Consider the following 18,669-nt stretch of genomic DNA (forward strand, 5'->3'; position numbering starts at 1 on the left):
TTACGAGCCTCTAATAAACTACTCAGACTGGTTGCTGTTGATCTATGGGAAACAGCCATATATCAAAATGATAACGTGTAATCTAATGTGATATGCTAAAATAAACCATTGCCAAGCAAACACGCATGGTGACAAATGGACCAATACACTCAGTGGTCTGAGTAATCATTTTAGAAACGTGTGTGAATTGAGATGTGATAAACATTTTCTGTTTATTCCACAGTAACTGTGGTTTGACAAGGAGACATGCTGCTATAAATCATTTACACAGCGGTTATTGTGTATAATATTGTCTTTTCCATGCCCCTGCTTTACTTTGCTGTCAATAAGCATGCTGTCATCACCACTCCGGCTTTCACAGTGTGTCTGTCCACATACTGTAGGGACTGTCAGCACACACTTCTAGGTGGATTTCACATGGGTTCAGGTTATGCAGTAAAGCTTCTTGCTGTATGCTTTCGGTGCCATTAATTACACCATTAGAGCCCAAACATACGATCTTGCAATTAAATTTTAAGCAAAGTAATTTGTTTGTGACTCGGGTTATTCATTACTGTTTCCAGGTTGACGGATAGAAAAATGCCTCTAAGGCCCCGTTTACACAACAACGAATACAAGTGTATCCGCAAAACTTTATTCACGTTTGTCGGGTCCGTTTACGCGGCACCGATGTGCGGATCCACTGTATTCGCAAAGTTTTTATACCGGCTCCCAAGGTGCCAAGATTCTTTCACAGTGACTATTCCCTCCTGCGGAGACTGCCGGAGGCTACGGAGTGCTGTTACTGTGCATGTGCATCCCTCCCGCTCCCTCTCCTTCCTTCTGCTCATGCACTTGTAAACAAACATGGTGGACCTATAGTGGTTTGACCCGAGGTCCATATTCTAGTTTTATCATCCATGTCAGTCGTTTTATAGATGAGACTCACTCCTGATAGCATCCGATGCGTCATCAGTCCACACGGATGTCGGGTTCTCTTCCTTTTCACGTTTATAGCATATTGTTCTCTGCACACACATCTGCGTGGTTTCATTACAAAATCAAGTAACAGTGTCCTCCCGTAGCCCGGCATACTAACTACATCGTTGTCAGTGTGTCCGCTGCTGCAGTGTAAATGCACTCCTTTTTTTTCACGGGTGAAATGTTGTCGTGTAGACGGGGCCTAAATCATCTACCAGTGGGAGGCCAGCGAAGACCAAGCCACAAGCGCATGCATTAGAGTACTGAAATGTATATTATCACAGAAGAGCTTTAAGTTATATGTAGACAGGCCCTGGTTAAGCTGCTTCTCCTACCAACTAAGATTCTGGACCCTACACAGTGTGAAGACCTGGCCCCTTCTCCCCCTTTTCCGTGTTTATTTGAAGTAGAATCAACGCATACATGAGATTATTAATGACCGTGGTAGTAATTGGGAGGCTCTAACTTTAGCTCTGCGAGAGTGATTATTTAAACAAGGCCTCTCTGCTTTGTTTTGCTGCTCATAGGTGATACGCTGACTTATTGCTGAGTTCTGCATCTTCTTAAGTAATTTACAGTCACTATGTCTCAGGCAGATTGTTTGACAAGCTTGGTTTTTAATGCTTTGAATTTGTCACGATGTTAGAGAATCCCTTCTCACAACGTGTCTGATGGATGTCTTCCTCTATTTTAATGTGCAGACCACTGGAGTTGGTGTACAAGTATGGAAACCTCAGCGAAGGAGTGTGTAAGCCAGGATATGCAGCAGCCAAGATGACCACCATCTATCCTAAGTAAGAAACAATGTTTTGTCAAAACTAAGTCTCACACGCTTTCATATAGCTGTGTGAGGATATATATTAAATGCACACCAACTCTGTTTATACTGATACTCTGCACTGACTGAACTCTCTGCCTTCAGCCCCAAACCCCTCACACACACACACACACACACACACACACACACACACACACACACACACACACACACACACACACACACACACACACACACACACACACACACACACACACACACACACACACACCTCCCCGCCCCCTCCAGTGATGCACCTTATGTTTAGTTTTCCACTTCGGCCTCTTTGCACATTCATCTGCACTATAATTTACTTGAGCTCATCACTGCAGTGTGTTCATGTTTGCTTGTCAGAAGAATTAATTCCAGCAGTAGGATTTCTAAGAGATTCAATTCAATTAGCAACACTGATGTAAACATCAGACACTTCTCAAACAAATGAATTAAATTGCGTGTCAGTTGTTAAAAACGGTGCTACTCAAGCATACCAGGATGCATGATGTCACCCATCGAGTCAACTTGTGCCTCAAGGGTTTTGAGTGTGAAACAGAAAAACCTACATTCCAATCCAGTCTTCCCCAGTCTGTCATGTTTCTGTCGTCTTCTCTGTCACAAAAACTTAACTGTGTCCCTGTGATCCCCAAGCCGCACAAAAGCGCCTCTGTCCCCCTGTCATATCACAGAGCCTCAGAGGCTTTCTCTGTGAACCACACCAACAGCTTCCTGTTTGACTCATTGGGAGCTTCCTGTTACTCAACCCACACAATCCTCCGTGGTTCTCTTCATGTCATTTGCTCATTTGATAATCCTTTGGTCTTCTATTTGCTGCCCATCTCTGCTTGATCTATGAGGCATTGTCCTATTAGCATTCTTGAAGCTCAGCAAAGGCAATTTTCTGCATTGCTGAACAATGGCTAGTGGCACTTCATTGAGCTCTTGACCTAGTTATGAACATTTTTTCCAACTGTATTTTCTAAGACGAGACATTGAGCTTATTTTCTCGATTGCCTGAAACTGCACAGTAACAAAAGGCACAGCACTGTAATCAAATATGGTTAAAATTTGATTAATTACATAATTTTACGGTTATTATGTAGCAAATTACTTATGCTCCCTAAGAATACCTACGAATAGCTCCAAGCAACAATCTTGGCCCCACTGTTGGTTGTAAAGTGCAGTGTGCTCAAATGGCTAAGAGCAGCACTTTTGTGGAGCTGCCCTCTACCTTTAAGAGAGGTTGGTGTTAACAACGTCCTCCCTCGTAATGACTTCCTCTAATCAGCCGCACGTGTCGGATCAAAGTTCTGTACAACACAGAACCCCCCTGGGAGCACACTGATTACTACCACCTTCAATCCACTCACACCGGGTCAATGAGCACAATTAATTCTGCATGTAGTAGATTTTTTTGTGTGTATTTGTATACACAAGTGTAAACGTATGGTTAAACATACACAGTCGTGTATGCTGATAGTGATTGATTGTGTTCTCTATGGAAGGTAGACAAGCAGTTAATTTCTTTTTTTTTTTTTTTTTTGCCTGATTTCATTGCTGCCTGCTGTATATGTTAAACAGTAAAAGAATGAACTGCTGGGATATTGTTGGTAACATTTTACCCTAAATAGGTGTATCCTGCAGTTCAGCTCTTGGAGAACGGCTACTTAACCTCGAGCACTGAGGTTTCTTGGCTCCCCTTCTAATCATCTCCTGCCTTCATGTTTGTCTTTTCTGAAGCCCATTGCCCTGCAGAATCCAATTTATTTTAGACAACTCCCCTCCCCTCTGTCTTACCCAAAACTGTTTGCATTGGAGCCCTAAATCAAGTGTTGGCAGTGAACTTGAAGTGGCTTGGTTATGAAAATATTGCCAGTGAAAGATGGACCCAGCAAAGGAAATGAGGACAATGCATCCCTGCCTGCTGGATGTTGCAGGGAGCCCTGACTTTTATTTAACAACAAGCAGTCTCGCTGTCTCTCTGCTTTGTCAGGATGTCAGTGACTGACTGTCGGTCAAGGCTCAGTGACTTGTAATGGTGCCGTGTTATTTATAGCACCTCGTGGCCCCGAAAGTCTGTAGTTTAATGAATTCCCATTTGTTTTGGCTGGACAGAAGTCTTTGTGTGTGTGTGTGTGTGTGTGTGTGTGTGTGTGTGTGTGTGTGTGTGTGTGTGTGTGTGTGTGTGTGTGTGTGTGTGTGTGTGTGTGTGTGTGTGTGTGTGTGTGTGTGTGTGTGTGTGTGTGTGTGTGTGTGTGTGTGTGTGTGTGTGTGTGTGTGTGTGTGTGTGTGTGTGTGTGTGTGTGTGTGTGTGTGTGTGTGTGTGTGTGTGTGTGTGTGTGTGTGTGTGTGTGTGTGTGTGTGTGTGTGTGTTCTCCTGTCAGGTATCGTGAGGAGGAGCGAAAAGTCATACATACCATCTTGGGCTAAGTCTCCCTCTATTCTAATGCTTTAAAGCTGGGGGAAAATAAGGGCATCAGAGACTGATTATGGTCCTTCGAAAAGATTGAACCTAACCGGAAGATCTCTCAACAATGTCGGCCATGTTTGGTCATTGTGGCTTACAGAGCCGCATATTTCCTGTGAACACATGGTGGTGTTACAGTTACAAGCTTCCCAGGATTCCTGCCGAGAAACGGAGGAAGGCAGCCATGCTCCTGATTTCCCAGTTTAAAATGCCTTTGCTAGTTAGTGGTGGTCTGTTGGCTGTGCTAGCTGTAATTTATGTCTGCTGAGAAAGAAGAACGTGTGCGTGTGTTTAACACAACACCAATCATCAGCCCCTCAGGAGGATGCAACAGTTATGTTGTTGGTGGTCTGGTTCTGGCTCAAAGAATAGTTCAGCAGTCAATGCAATGTAATCTTTGCACGTCTTTGATCATAAATAAAACAGCGCACGCTAGCTTAATAGATCTCTTCAAGTCTCTTCGTTGGGTTTGTTCTGATTATTATTCATGTCCGACATGAGAATGTTCACAATGTCTTGTACAAGCATATCCATAGAGTTTCATGCATGTAAACATAAAAAAAAAGAAAAGAGTATCTATCTTTTTGTCTCTCGCATCCCTCTCGCTTGACAGCAGGTCATAAAAACACACATCTATCCTGCAGCCAGACTTGCAGAAGTGGCACATAGCCCAGCATTCGGGTCACAGGCATGACTTAGAGGAAATGGAGTCTTTTGATTTTTGGAGCTGCTATTAATCAAAGAAAGACACACACTTACTTATATAGACACACACAGGATAAGCAAGAGATCCTACTGGAATTGAAAACATTGGTTAAAGGCATTTTCTTACAATATCAAACCCTTATTCAAATTTGACTGGGGTAGTTTGAACATGTAGAAACCCAGGAACAGCCTCCTCTACATTCTCATTGGTAAAAACAATCTTATTATAGCTCATTTGATGTTTTTTGGCATACGTTTATCATCTCAGCAGGGTTCTTCAACACTGCCTGTCAGTTGTAATTCAGGCCTGGGAGGAAAGTTGTGTTGATGGATTGGCAGTGAATATGCCTCCAGCCTCTGGTTGTCTGTTACCTGTGCCGTGTTTGACTGCTCTGCCAAAGTGTGTGCACGCATTTCATGTTTTTCGGGAAACTTTGACTGGGTGCCTGAGGGGGAGATGTTATTTATTTAAGTGGACTGTGAAACAATTAAAATCAATTGTCGCCTGTTTACGGCGTAAAATGTTGCAAGAGTAATAATATTACTCGACCAGGTGTAGCAGGGAGTGTGTGAAGCTCCGGAGGTTTGAGAACAATTCTTCACATAAATAGATTTGTTAACAGCAGTCACAGTGTTTTTCTCAATTTGACTTCCTTATCCATTTTTTCTTGTTTCGTCAGGTTCATGAAACCAGCGCCTATGTTTCTTGATCGGAACTTCAAACATCTCGGGAAAGTCAGCAATTACTTACCTCCATTTGGTTTCAAAACACAAGGTAAGCGTCAATAAAACTTGTATACAAAAACCACTTGTTGTTTTGATATACCTTCACCTTTTATACGTAAAATGGGCCTTTCCACATTTGGGAAATGTTCTTTATGTTGCACATCTGCACGTTGTTTAATGCAGTAGGGATTTATTAAAAAAAAAAAAAAGAAGAATTGAAATCAAAAGTCAGTCCAGATTTCCTGATTGTCTGCTCTTTTCACGTTTCTTGTATTGCTGCTTGAGCTTTCATTAGATGCTTGCTGCCTTCAAAATGTGTCTTTTCTATCACCACATCATCGTCATAGTGTAGTTTTGTAGTTAAAATTAACTTTAAGTTGTAATTATTCATAGGGTTAGCCAAACCAACCTCTTGGGCAAATTTAGTTGGCCAGCAATTAAAAGTCGGAAATGAATATAACTTCTTAGGCTACTGTTAGACTTTGTTCACACACATGATCTTGATGTGAAATATTTGCTTATTTGTTGACGTAATAATTTAATTGTGGCTCTGTTGTGAGTATTGTACAGCCCTGATGACAAGTCAACATCACACACTGTTCCCTCATAAGTAAGCATGTGTGTGACAATTCTGAAATTGTTCTGCAACAAGAGCCAATAACCAAAAGAAAAGAGAGCACACATTTTAACAATGACTGGCTGCTACCTCTTTTCAGAGGTATGGGCGGATGCAGAGCTTTGCAATGGGATCTTGACATGTCCCTCTTGTCTAACAATAATCACATAAAAGTCAGCTGAAATGCGATATGACCGCTTAGACTTCCCTGCACTGTGGCAGGTTGTTCGCAGCTACATGATCCAAGCGGCTGGTGTCAGTACAAAGTGACAAACCTTGCATGTTTCATGATTAACTGGTTTGCCTCCATTACACTTTGGCCCACAGATGGCTCCTCATAGTGCAGGTCAGTGCACCAGTGATGTGTGACCAGGCAACAAAATATCCGACTTGAGATATTCACAACAAAAGAATCAAATCTAGGGAGCCATTTCTCAAAATGTAGAAAAGCCATTTTTAGCAGAATGCTTTTATTTCTGCAGGCTTGTTGCTCGCATACCCATGTGAGATAGTTGACTCCACATTGTCCTTTTCTTCACCTGTAGTTTGCAGCCAAATTTTCATTTTTAGCAAATAATAATGCAGAGAGGGAGTGATTGTAGTCGTCAAAAAAACAATCAAAAAAAAAAGTCTGATCATTTCTTTCTAAGCGTTTTATTTTGTATTATCCAGGTTTGGTTGTTCTATGACTTAGGTGTGAATTCCAGGTAAGATGAAGTTACTAGTTGGGACAACATCTTGAGCCCTCATCCTGATGAGTGTCTTCCTTCATGTGTGACTTGGGAAGATCTTTACTTGTCAAGCACAGTTGAAGCAATATTAGAAAAATGTAATCATGTTCGACTTTGTCCGCACAAACACTTGAAAGTTACAGATCTTCAGAAAAATGTTTTCAGAACACTAACAGGACTAGTTTTACTAATTTCTGCGAACAGGTCATGGGTTACTACAGATTACCAGAACCTCTGTGGAATAATGTTTTTAATGTTCATATTATAAATAAATATAAATGGTATAAACATTTTGTAGGTTGCACTCTTATCTTTGGAGGAGGGAACATGATGTCTGCCAACACTTTAACAGTAGTGTATCCAAACGCACTGCTTGTACTTGTTCTCTGATCTTAACACACTCCAGCACTTCAGATATCCCAGCGCGTACACACCACCATGGGAACTGAAGAGATAACGGCAATCTGGCTTCATTGACATGCTCTGTCACATATTTTCCAATACTTATGAGCAGAAGGCACAGTGAATGTTACCTTTGTGCTTTGGCAAGGTCTCCACTGTCACTTTAACACACACACACACACACACACACACGCTTGGTCAGAGCGACTATCAAACGAGCACTCCCTGTGTGAGTGTTACACCTGGTTTCTGTTTTCTCTACAGACTGTGATGGCTGTGGGGTTCCCTTTTAGTGGTACTCATGTGGAGAGATGATACGTGTGGATCTTGAATAGAAAGCCACAAAGGATTCCAAATTGGGAACACTGAGTGATGGTGGTGGAAGTTTTATTTTTACTTTTCACTTTGGCAAGACATATCTTTAGCACATATCAGCGTGACGTGAGAACAGTTAAGCAATGGTGATGTTGTTTTGAAGGCTAGATCAAAACATGGACTGTATTTGACATGCTGAAGGGCTGAAACCATGCTTTTAATGTGATACTGGAAGTAATGGCATTTGGCTGACCAGTGTTTCAGTTATTCAGTCTTTCAGTCAATGCCAGACATCTGCATTTTTTTACAAGGCTCCAGTCGTCAGTCAATGTGTTTATTGCTTAAATTTGTGTTTTTAGTACTTATTCTATCTTCTTTCATTTAAAAAAAAAAATTAAATTATGTATTGAATTATTTTTGTATATATTTAGGGCCCGAGCACTGACGGTGCATAGGACCCTATTGAAACCGTAGGGATTGTTACGTATTGTAATCCAAATATTTTGGAAGTGAATGCAATCTAAGTTATTAAGAACTGGCAAAGTGAAATCTCTGCCAAATCCAAATCTGCTGGTTTGTTAGATGTTTCATAGAAATAAAGTGTGTGAACATGGTTTAGGTCCTGCCTGCGTTCTTATAATGAAACAGAACGACATCTATCTTGAATTGAAAAAAACAGCACAGACCGATTGCTTAAACTATTGCAGTAATTTCATTTTATTGTTGATATCAAGTCCCAGGGTGTGAAAATGCCTGTGTTGTATTTGGTGTTATATAAATAAAGTTGAATTGAATTGAAAAATCTCTTCATTAAATCTTAAATGCAGAGGTTTTTGCATATATTTTACAATACCTTCAACAAAGTTAAGTGGAAAAAATATGTTGTGAGGTGCACATGTGATATCACAGTGTCTCTGGTAAAGGATATCAAATTAGCTTGGGTGTGGCTATATCTTTGTAGCGCTCACTAGTGGTGGGCAGTTGCATCACACGTCAGCTATCTTGTACATGAATAAAATACGAATTGATTTAACACAATAATATTTGAGGGGCAGGTGTTAAATATTTTAAATGACTTATGTTTAGCATTTTAATTATTACAAGCCTGATGTAATGTTATGTTCAACTTGGCTACAGAGACGTTAACTTTCTTGTGAATGCAGTTTGACGCTATCCGAGCAGTAATAATCATTTGTGCTCGATAGCATACTGCAGGGTTTCACAAATAGAGGAATGGTGACAATCTACCACCAGGTGCTGTTTTCATTCCTAGCGTACCCACCTAATAAACTGCTGTGTAATTTTGGACAGAGGAAACGTTCAGAGGAAACATGACTCAGCCAGGAAGAAATGATGAAACCATGCCAAATACTTCATCATATCAAAGTCTAGCAGTTTTTTTTTTCTTTAAGATTTTTCAAATCTAAATATGTTTGATACATTCGTCATCATCATATTGTCAGTAGTTTATTGTAAATTGTAAATTGTTAGCAAATTGTTTATTAATCATTGTGTCTCATCATGTAAAGTCAAAAGCCCACTTAAGTGCAGGTCCAAGGAATACCATTCCCTCACTGCAAGAGACGTGTTATTGTTTAGGCTACACTCTTCCCAACAGTGAGTCTTTGTTGATGTATCATCCAATGCTTCTGCTGTTCCTGTGTTCCCAGTAAAGATTTTTGTCATTTCAAGAGTTCCTTGGGGACTAATGTCTGAACCTACATTCATTCGTCATTGCCTCTGCCACGAGACATAGTTTGCTGAAATGTTTATCTCCGGTACTTATAACAATTAGCTTCCATGTCATCCTGAAGAAGAAAGCGCTGCCCATTGTGATTTCTCACTTTTCACTCGGTTGGAGCCAGGTGTGGTCCTCTGTGTTTATGCTGCTCGGGGTGATGCTTGACGCCAGACATCGACACCACATCCAAACAATGGGTGGCGGCTCTACTCGCCTCTCCTCAGCAGTTTAATCATTAGGATCGTTAGCCAGTGTGAATGACCTATAATATGTCTTACAGACTGCTTTGAGGCCCCAGTCTAAGCTCTTTCCCTCTCACAACCCCTTCACTCTCACTTTTGCTGTTTCTTTTGGCCCTTCTTTGCAGACAATGAACCGTATGTGATTATGTTGATGTATATGGCGATGAAAATGTGTGTCATTTTTAACAGTGTGCAGCAGGTTGACTGTCGGATACGGTGCTAAAAAAGGAAATACACTTATAACTTTGCAATCTTTATATACGGTTACATCATTAGTATGAATGGAACATGGATCAAATGTAGTTGCAACTGTAATCAAAGCTGGGTTATTATAGGAGATAAATGATTAATGGTCTGAAGGTGGTCAGTGAGGAAACTAATATGTAACATCTAACACTGGACACATGACTCCTGCTGAATGCACTGTAGAACATGGCAGGAATGCACACTATGGGTAAACATAGCAGTTTTTCACCTTGCGATCAGAGGGGTGCTTACCACGCAAAGCAAAGCGCTCAACATTGCCCACTTAACCAGGAGAATGTGCTTGTTTGAAAACAGCATTCCATTCTGAGTGCTTTTATGGGAGAGCTACATACACACGCATACCATCTTGTGCTCTGTATGTCTGTTTCTCCCGGATTCATTCCTCTCCAGAGTACAACAGCTTTTTTCTCTCCGTGATTCCATCGCCGCTATTTCTGGAGTTTGATTGGTTACTCCTTATCTGCAACCGAATAAACGGAGAAAGGCGATCTCTCTCCTCCTATCTTAAGACCACCAAGATTGCCACATCTCTAGTGATACGCTGAGATTCTTCGCAGCCTGTTCATCTATCAAAGGAGCAACTTTGTATAGGTTTCCGAATTTTGTAATTTCCAGATATAATCATAGGTGTGCTATTAAACGGTTATGTTGTCCCGTTAGACTTGAAAGCTCAAGCTCACGGACCCTGATGACAAAAAAAGATCTTTTGAGTGGGAAATGATGGGGAAGTGTTTTGGTTTGCACCCGAGTAGATCAATTATTGTGGTGAATATGCTGCCTCCGTATGAATATATGCAGCTCAGCAATACAAGTGATGATTAAGCGTTAACAACCTTGTGTGATGAATTAAAGCTTTTTTGTCCTTATCATTGTGATAATGTGTTTCTTTTCTTCTGCAGAGAGAATAATTGACAGCATTTTAACTACCACAAAGTATTACGGGCTTGGAGAGAAGCTCGACAGGTACCCACTCTACTCACTCACATTCAAAAGAAAGTCCTCCTCTGTGTCTGCCAGTTCTCAATTCCATTAACTTTTGGTCTCCCACCTCTCAGTCTCAGCTGTAAAAGATGCATCATTGTGGGAAATGGTGGAATCTTGTCCAACAAATCTCTGGGCTCCCGTATAGATGACTACGATGTTGTAGTGAGGTAAGCTTCATCACAATATAAAATGCTTTGCAGAAGCAATTTGTCCCAAAGAAATATTGAGTGTAAGACATGTCATATCAAAGACATCAGTGACAGTACTGAAACATCTGCACCAAATGCATAAAAAGGAGCCTTTCTTATGTTACTGATTATATAATGAGAAAACAATTATGTGAACAAGCCTTTGCATGCCATTTAGTCAGTGCTTTGCAATGTGCCCGATTGCACACCGATGTAGACATCTGAACCCACTTGTCCTCCATATTACCTCAAGTTCTGAGATGTTTCTTTTCCGTCTTGCGCAGACATTTACGCCATCCCTACAGATGTGTAATGACCTCCATATAATAGAAATATCAGTGAATGCCACTCAATGTTTTGGATCATTGTCATGTAATAAAACCCAGCATTTCTTTTGTTTCACTTTGACTCGCTGTAGGCCTGTTGCATACCGATTTTGACATTTCACGTTGGAAACTTCTCCAAATCAAGACGCTTTCATTCCCATGTGTCCAGTCTGCAAGGTGTTCTTTTCATCAGCTGTCACGCTTGTTGCTCTCAAGACATGCCTTTTACCAAAACAAAAAGCTCATGATCACTTCATCTGTCTACTGCTCCTGTTTCCAGAATGGCTCTCACTTCACTGTATGTTGCTTTGCAGACTTCATATGTTGACATTTGTGATGAGGTCACAAGTAAGTTTACCTTGTGATGGTTTTCGCATTTGGTTGACATATTCACTCCTATAGGCACCCATTAACCTCAGCCATATGCTTTTGGACTGTGGGAGAACTTGAATACCCTCAACATATATATATATATATATATATATATATATTGACTACACCATCATTTGAAGAAAGCTTGTATTTTACTATTTATTTGCTACAGGGTTCCAGTTATTTCTTTTAACTTTAAAAGTCCACCTAAGGTCTTGTACTGGACCCTTTGCAGACAATTCTAGTTTGTTGAGTGTGAATAACAAACATTGCCAGGTACTTGATGTTTGCGCCACAGGCCATTGTCAGACCCAGACTCTCCTCAATAACGTCTCCTGTTTGCCGACAGGTTGAATGAAGCCCCCGTTAGGGGTTATAGCAAGGACGTTGGGACCAAGACCACTTTGAGGATCACCTATCCAGAGGGAGCCATCCAGAAGTCCGAAAACTATGAAAAGGACTCGCTCTTCGTTTTTTCGGCTTTCAAAGCCCTCGACTTCAAGTGGCTCAGACAGATGGTCTCCAAAGAGAAACTGGTAAGGGCATGGTTATCGCTCCATCGGGCAGGCGGCCATATTTATCATTTCATAATTTCACCATGTCTTCACATTACTGCCAAACTAAGGTCGTTCCTTGCCTGCATAACTTCTGAAGTCTAAAATAAGTTTTCATTTACTGCGTTTTACAGTCTAAATATGATCGTCATGTGTATCATTGGCATAAAATAACATTTTCCCGAATTGTTAAAAGTTTGTGAAATGGTGAAAAACTTGCCACAAAAGCTGTATTTCAGTATGTACAGGTGGTTAAGTTATCAATAAAGGAATCAATCCTAAAATGAGAATTAAAAAAACAAAACAAATCCATGAATAACACAGGAGGAGCTGCTCATAAATGCAGACAAATCTTGAGTGTTAAATGAGTCCCAACTGAGCTAAGCCGTTAGCAGGACACATTTCAGCTGGAGACTCACTCAAATGTTTCTTCTTCATTTCATTCATTTTTCTTCCACGCAGACTTTGTCCAGCTCCCGACTGCCGAGAATTTTAATCTTTTTGTGTCTAAACATGTACGAGTAGCTGAGTTATGTGTGCCTTTTTTTTTTTTTTTAGCATAACGTAACTGTCCAACACCTCCGATGACATTCTGAACATTCCTATTTGTGGAAACATCAGTGAGGTTTAAAGCATATTTTTACTTTGGTCCACAAGTTTCTTTTGCCAGGTCTTTTCTTTTTTGTTTACAGTTTCTTTTGCCACAAATTATGAACTGGCCTCATTGTCATTACCGTCAGACTGAATGAGACAATTACCTCAACAATATCTTTTAAAGTAGCACAGAAGACAGATATTTTTTAACATGAATATACCTTCATTATCGCTGTCAAAGAATTGCTCTTATAAGCACGGTCACTCGCTTCTTGATGCACCGTTTCTTTTATCAAAGAATTATTTTGAATCCACTCATCTCCCGGACAAAAAGCTTCTAATAGAGTAGAAATAAATGCACATATTTTGTAAGCTACAATATTTCTGATAGAAAGGTCATGTTAAAGTATGGGGCTCCATTCTTTAGGGGCATGGGTAATGTTTGGCACAAACATGGAAAATACCTGCAGTAAAATATTTAGAATGCAAACTGTTTAAGTAGCTATGTGAAAAATGATCATGACAAGGTTTGAGTATATTGGTGCCAGCTCATTCCTTGGGTAGACGTGATGGATTCAGCACTATCCAGTGGAGTCGGTGAGATTATACAGTGAAAGGGAATGCAGTGATTTTACCACAGCCAGCATATTTTCAGATGTCTGTGACACAGTTGGCCTACCTTGGGAAAATAGCACCTCGTTTGAGGAAACTTTAGCAAAAAACACATCTTGATTTAATTTGATGTGAAACATGACATCTCTGCTTAAAAAAAACCAGTTTTGAATATTTCTAGGAAGTTGGTTGTTTATTGCTTTATACATTATTTGTGATAATGTATACCAGGTCAGTTAATTTTAGTAATTTAGATTTTAGGACGAGTGAATTTGTATGTCGTCTATTCCCAGGTTTATAAATTTTTCCTTATTGCTTTTTTTTGGTAGAATTGATGGTGGCTATAGTGCACCGCTATATGTATTTCTCCAAACCTCTGCACAGTAATTTAGATATGGTAACACCAGTGAACAGTATAAAATGTGGATTGATTTGTGGTCCAGAATGTGTTTTACTTTATTGAGCGCTGAAATCCTTCTTCATATCTTCTTTTGAATGTGTTTTATGTGAGATGTCCAATTTTATCATCAATTATAATGCCAAGAGACTTACTTTCACGAACTCTCTCAATCTCCATGCCAGCTACCTTTAACTGTGCATATGTATCTCTTTTACTGTTGCCAAATACTATGAATTTAATTTTATTTAGGTTTAATGATCATTTATTTACGTTAAACCACTTCTATAGTTTGCACATTTCACCGCTGATTGTTTTCAGTAGTGTCTGTAAATCACCCCCGAACCAAAAATATTTAAATCATCCGCAAAAAGAACTAGTTTTATTACTATTGATATGTTAGTAATGTCATTTATATAGAGCAAAAATTGTTTTGGACCCAATACTGTTGCTAGGGGCACACCACAAACAATGTCCAAGCACAATGATGAATACTGTCCCCGCTTCATAAATTACTTCCTGTCCATTAAGTAACTTTTCACCCAGTGCAATACCACACCCCTGATCCCATACCATTCTAACTTAGTGATTAACATGTCATGGTTTATTGTGTCAAAGGCTTTTTTGAGAGCGATGAATACTCCTACTGCAAACCCTTTTTGATCTGTAGTATTTGTAATTTCCTCAATTGATTCTTTTAATGCCAGTGACTATTTGACCTGAATCTATATGGACTGTCAAGGTATTTTTTGTTTGTCTAAGTATTGATCAAGTCTGTGAATGAATAGTTTTTCAAAAATTTTGGAGAACTATGGAAGCAGAGAAACAGGCCTGTAACTGGTGAAGTGGGTGTTTTATCCCCAGTCTTATACAGGGTACTACTTTGGCTATTTTCATTTTAATTGGTAATTTATCAGTTTGGATTGATAAATTACAGATGTATGTATGTTTGGCTCTGAAATCCCCTCAATGACCATTTTAACAGTTTTCATGTCTATTCAATTATAATCAGTAGACATTTTACATTTATTTATGATATCTATTGTTTCTTTTTCCTCCACTGCTGTGAGAAACTTTAAGCTGGGATTCCTGTTTAGAACATGATCATTCCTCTCTTCAGGGATTTCCTCTGCTAGTTTAGGTCCCATATTTACAAAGAAGTTGTTAAAACTATTAACAGTTTCTTCCATCTGGTCCTTTCTTTGTTTTATGATAAACAAAGCATTGAGGATAACTTTGTTGTCTGGAATCATTTTTGATAAGACTATTTAATATGTCTCATATTCCCTTCATATAATTTTTTATTAATATTTAATAATTTACTTTAATATTCCTTTCTACATGCCCTCATAATTGTAGTTAACCTATTCTTGTACTTTTTATATTTATCTCCTGCTTCCTTAGTTCTTTCATTGATGAATTGTCTGTATAGTGTCTTCTTTTTAACACGCATTCTGTATTCCTTTTGTCCTTATTTTTGTTGTTGTCTGCGATATTGTTTACTTGGAGTTTTTATCATATAATGATGTGAATATTTCTCAAAGTATTATATGCGTTGTTTATATCTGTCCCCCAGTCTCGTGACATTAAGTCATTTTTTTCAATACTTTAATGGTTTCCTCTGTCCTCACTTGTCTGTTCCCCTCTCTTACGTTCGGGGTATTTTTTTCTGTAGTTGCTGTTATAGAATGTAGACACTGGCAAGTGATCGTTGACGTTGTTGATTAATGTTCCACCTGCGGCGTTGTTTCAATGTCATTGGTGAAGATGTTGTCGGTTAACGTGGCACTGTGGGATATGATTGTGTGATTCAGCCTGGGTCGGTAGCTTGACTACTGCTGGAGTATTGAGGCTCGACAGTTGCAGATTGCCGGTCATCGGGCTGGTCTCGTGTTTAGTCCGGCTGGATTTCATCCCGCTTCAGTTTTCCGCTGCTCGGGTTCACACCCAGAAGATGTCACCGGCTGCTGCACTGGTGTCTACTCGCTCACACTCATGACATGTAGCGTATCTACTGTTGTGAGATCTGATTTGAAGAATGAAAATCTGATTTTGTTATGTGATATAGATGGTCAGAAAAAAAAAAGTGGGAAAAAAGAGCTTTTTCTACATATTTCGGATCACGTACAAAGGTATTTGTCCAGAAGCATAAAAAATCTTGAGAAACCATATGTGAGTGAACATGTTTCAGGTCTTGCCTGCATTATTATAATAAAACAGAAACATGTCTATCTTGAATATTAAAAGAAGCACAGACTGCTCACTTATACCATTGCAGTAATTTTTCATTTTATTGTAGATTTCAATGCGTTGGCTGCTTCTGTTTAATCGGGGAAATGCAAGACTGGAGAGATCTGCTTCGCTTTCCCACACAGCTGTGTGACATTCAAGGACCAGCTGCCAGCTGGAATTTTTACAAGGTGACATTTGTCAAAGTAGTGAGTCGTGAGTGAGAAAGTAGGGATTAAAAAAACAAAAGGAAAAAGGCTATACAGACATAGAGGGGGATGGAAAGGGCAAAGAATGGCAAGCTGTAACTAAGTAATGGTGTGAATTTGGATTAAAGCACAAGAGGAAGCGATAGATGGGATGGATAAAGTGAAATAGGGTAAAGGGATAATAGCTGGGGAAAAGAAAATGAGCAGTGGAAGGTAAAAGTAAAGTAAAATGGAAGAAAATAGCTTTGCTTGGCTGGCTGATGGCCCCTTCAGCCTTTGATAGGGCCCAGATTTTTCTGGTGTGTCAGAGGGAGAGGACAGTGGAAATGGCTGCCTGGGATAATTGATCTGGCCCCTGGCGTCCGACTCAGCTCGCTTTGATCTGCTGAAGAAGGAAGAATGTTTCTCATGGGTTAATAATCAGTGAACACACAAAAAAAATCATCAGGGTCTTCTGGTCTGAGCCTTAATGATAATACGGATCAGGAGAATAGACAGATGTGCAAAGACCCTTGTTTGACCTCTACATAGGTACAATACATGTACAGAATTTGATTTATTGTCATATAAATATCATTTTAGCAGTCTTTACTACTTTTACATCATTAGAACCTGATTTATAGTGTTTCTAAAATGGTACATATACTAACATCAGTGGGAAAGCTGTATTTTATGAAACTATATTGAAGAAAAACCCTTAAAACATTTTGACTTTCAAATTCCGATCGCCACAAAGGCAGTGTTGGTCAGTTGCTCAATCAGATGGTTTTAGCCTGCTTCGCCCAGATGTTTAATCTGCTGCTTTTGCTCATCAGCGTCTACAATCGTTCCTTTTCACTAGTGTTCTCTAGCCGTGGTTGTTTGGACTTAATGTCCTGATCTTTTTAACAGTTTTCTGTTCCAACACACCTGATTCAAATGAGTGTTTCGTCATCAAACATTGCACAAGCCTGATTTATCACATGTGCTTTACAGAGAGGCAAATTAAACATACAGGATAGTGGCCTTCCGGGACCAGGAATGAAAAACACGGCAATAAACCACTGAGTATTATAGGTGATTAAGCACACTGTGAAATAATTCAAAATGTCCTATAACATTTAAGTGCTTATTTGAAAGTTTTTTTTTTCTTCCATACACTACTTTGTGAGGCAGGGGTGTTAAGCATACATCTACATATGAGGACTGGAGTCAACAACGGCAATTTCATTTGTGGCATAATAATACTAAAATGAATCACCCATGAGAGAAAAAAGAATAGTTTTTCTTCTGTACTGGAGGAGTCAAACATACGACCCGGGGGCTAAAACCAACCTGCCATGACGTCCAATCCTGCTCTCTGACTTTGTTAGGTGTTAAAATGACAAGGAAAATATCGAGTGGAATTTTTCAATTAAATCTACTGCTTTTGCTAATTTATGCACTGGGGATTTGGGTGTTTTGAGTGAGAGTGATGGACTGAGCAGAACACTTTAATGAACTGAGAGATCTTAGATGTAGCAGTGAACACTAGTGACCTTGTTGCCTGTGAAGTATCACCCTGTGGGCTGAATATGCAAAAGTATGCACCGAGGCTGCAAAGTGCTTCAAAAAGGAGTTGGTTTTGTGAAATTGCGCAAATTTTCTTGGTAAATTCAAACTTTTTCAGCTCTTGTATAAGGATATTCCATTAAATGTGAACTTATTCATAATGTGCTCGTACCTCTTTACACCAAAGGAAAACATTTGGATTTCACTAAAGAAATTGCGATGTGGTCATGTTACTGATCTGGTCCCCTTGAGATGTAATGGGACTGTATGTGGTCCATCAAATAAAATGAGTTTGATGCCCCTGACCTACATCATCCATCCTCCATCCATCTATCCATCTTCTGTACGGTCTTATCCAGCTTTGGATTGCAGGAGTGCAGGAGCAAATTCCAGCTGACAGGTCGACAATCCATCGCAGTGCAAACACACAGACATTCAACAGACAGTTTAGAGTCACTGATGAAACTCACTTGCATGTTTTAGGAGTGTGAGATGAAATTGGAATACCCTGAGAAAACCCGCACAGGCAGAACATAAAAACTCCCCACAAAAAGTCTGAATATGAATGAATCTTATAGTGACAAAAAGCACCCTCGAGAATCAGTGTTTAATCTATCACGCAAGCTTTTATGTCTCGTTTTTAATTATTTCTATCAGATAATGAGAAAGCTCTGAGTAAACAGACGGCACA

At 39.7% G+C, this 18,669-nt stretch overlaps 1 protein-coding gene across 4 annotated transcripts in view; it reads left to right on the forward strand.

Moving 5' to 3' along the window:
* The window catches only part of LOC308106783 (CMP-N-acetylneuraminate-beta-1,4-galactoside alpha-2,3-sialyltransferase-like), a 49,845-nt gene that overhangs the window by 19,150 nt on the left and 12,026 nt on the right, over window positions 1-18,669 (forward strand). For all 4 annotated transcript variants that reach the window (XM_080458733.1, XM_080458735.1, XM_080458732.1 and 1 more), the window contains 5 exons: window positions 1,662-1,754; window positions 5,624-5,718; window positions 10,883-10,946; window positions 11,039-11,134; window positions 12,203-12,389. In XM_080458733.1, the coding sequence (XP_080314859.1) occupies window positions 1,662-1,754; window positions 5,624-5,718; window positions 10,883-10,946; window positions 11,039-11,134; window positions 12,203-12,389 (535 nt within the window). The remainder of the gene's footprint in view (window positions 1-1,661; window positions 1,755-5,623; window positions 5,719-10,882; window positions 10,947-11,038; window positions 11,135-12,202; window positions 12,390-18,669) is intronic.

This window comes from Lipophrys pholis, assembly GCF_963383615.2.
Source record: "Lipophrys pholis genome assembly, chromosome: 1".
NCBI classification, from domain to species: Eukaryota; Metazoa; Chordata; class Actinopteri; order Blenniiformes; family Blenniidae; genus Lipophrys; species Lipophrys pholis.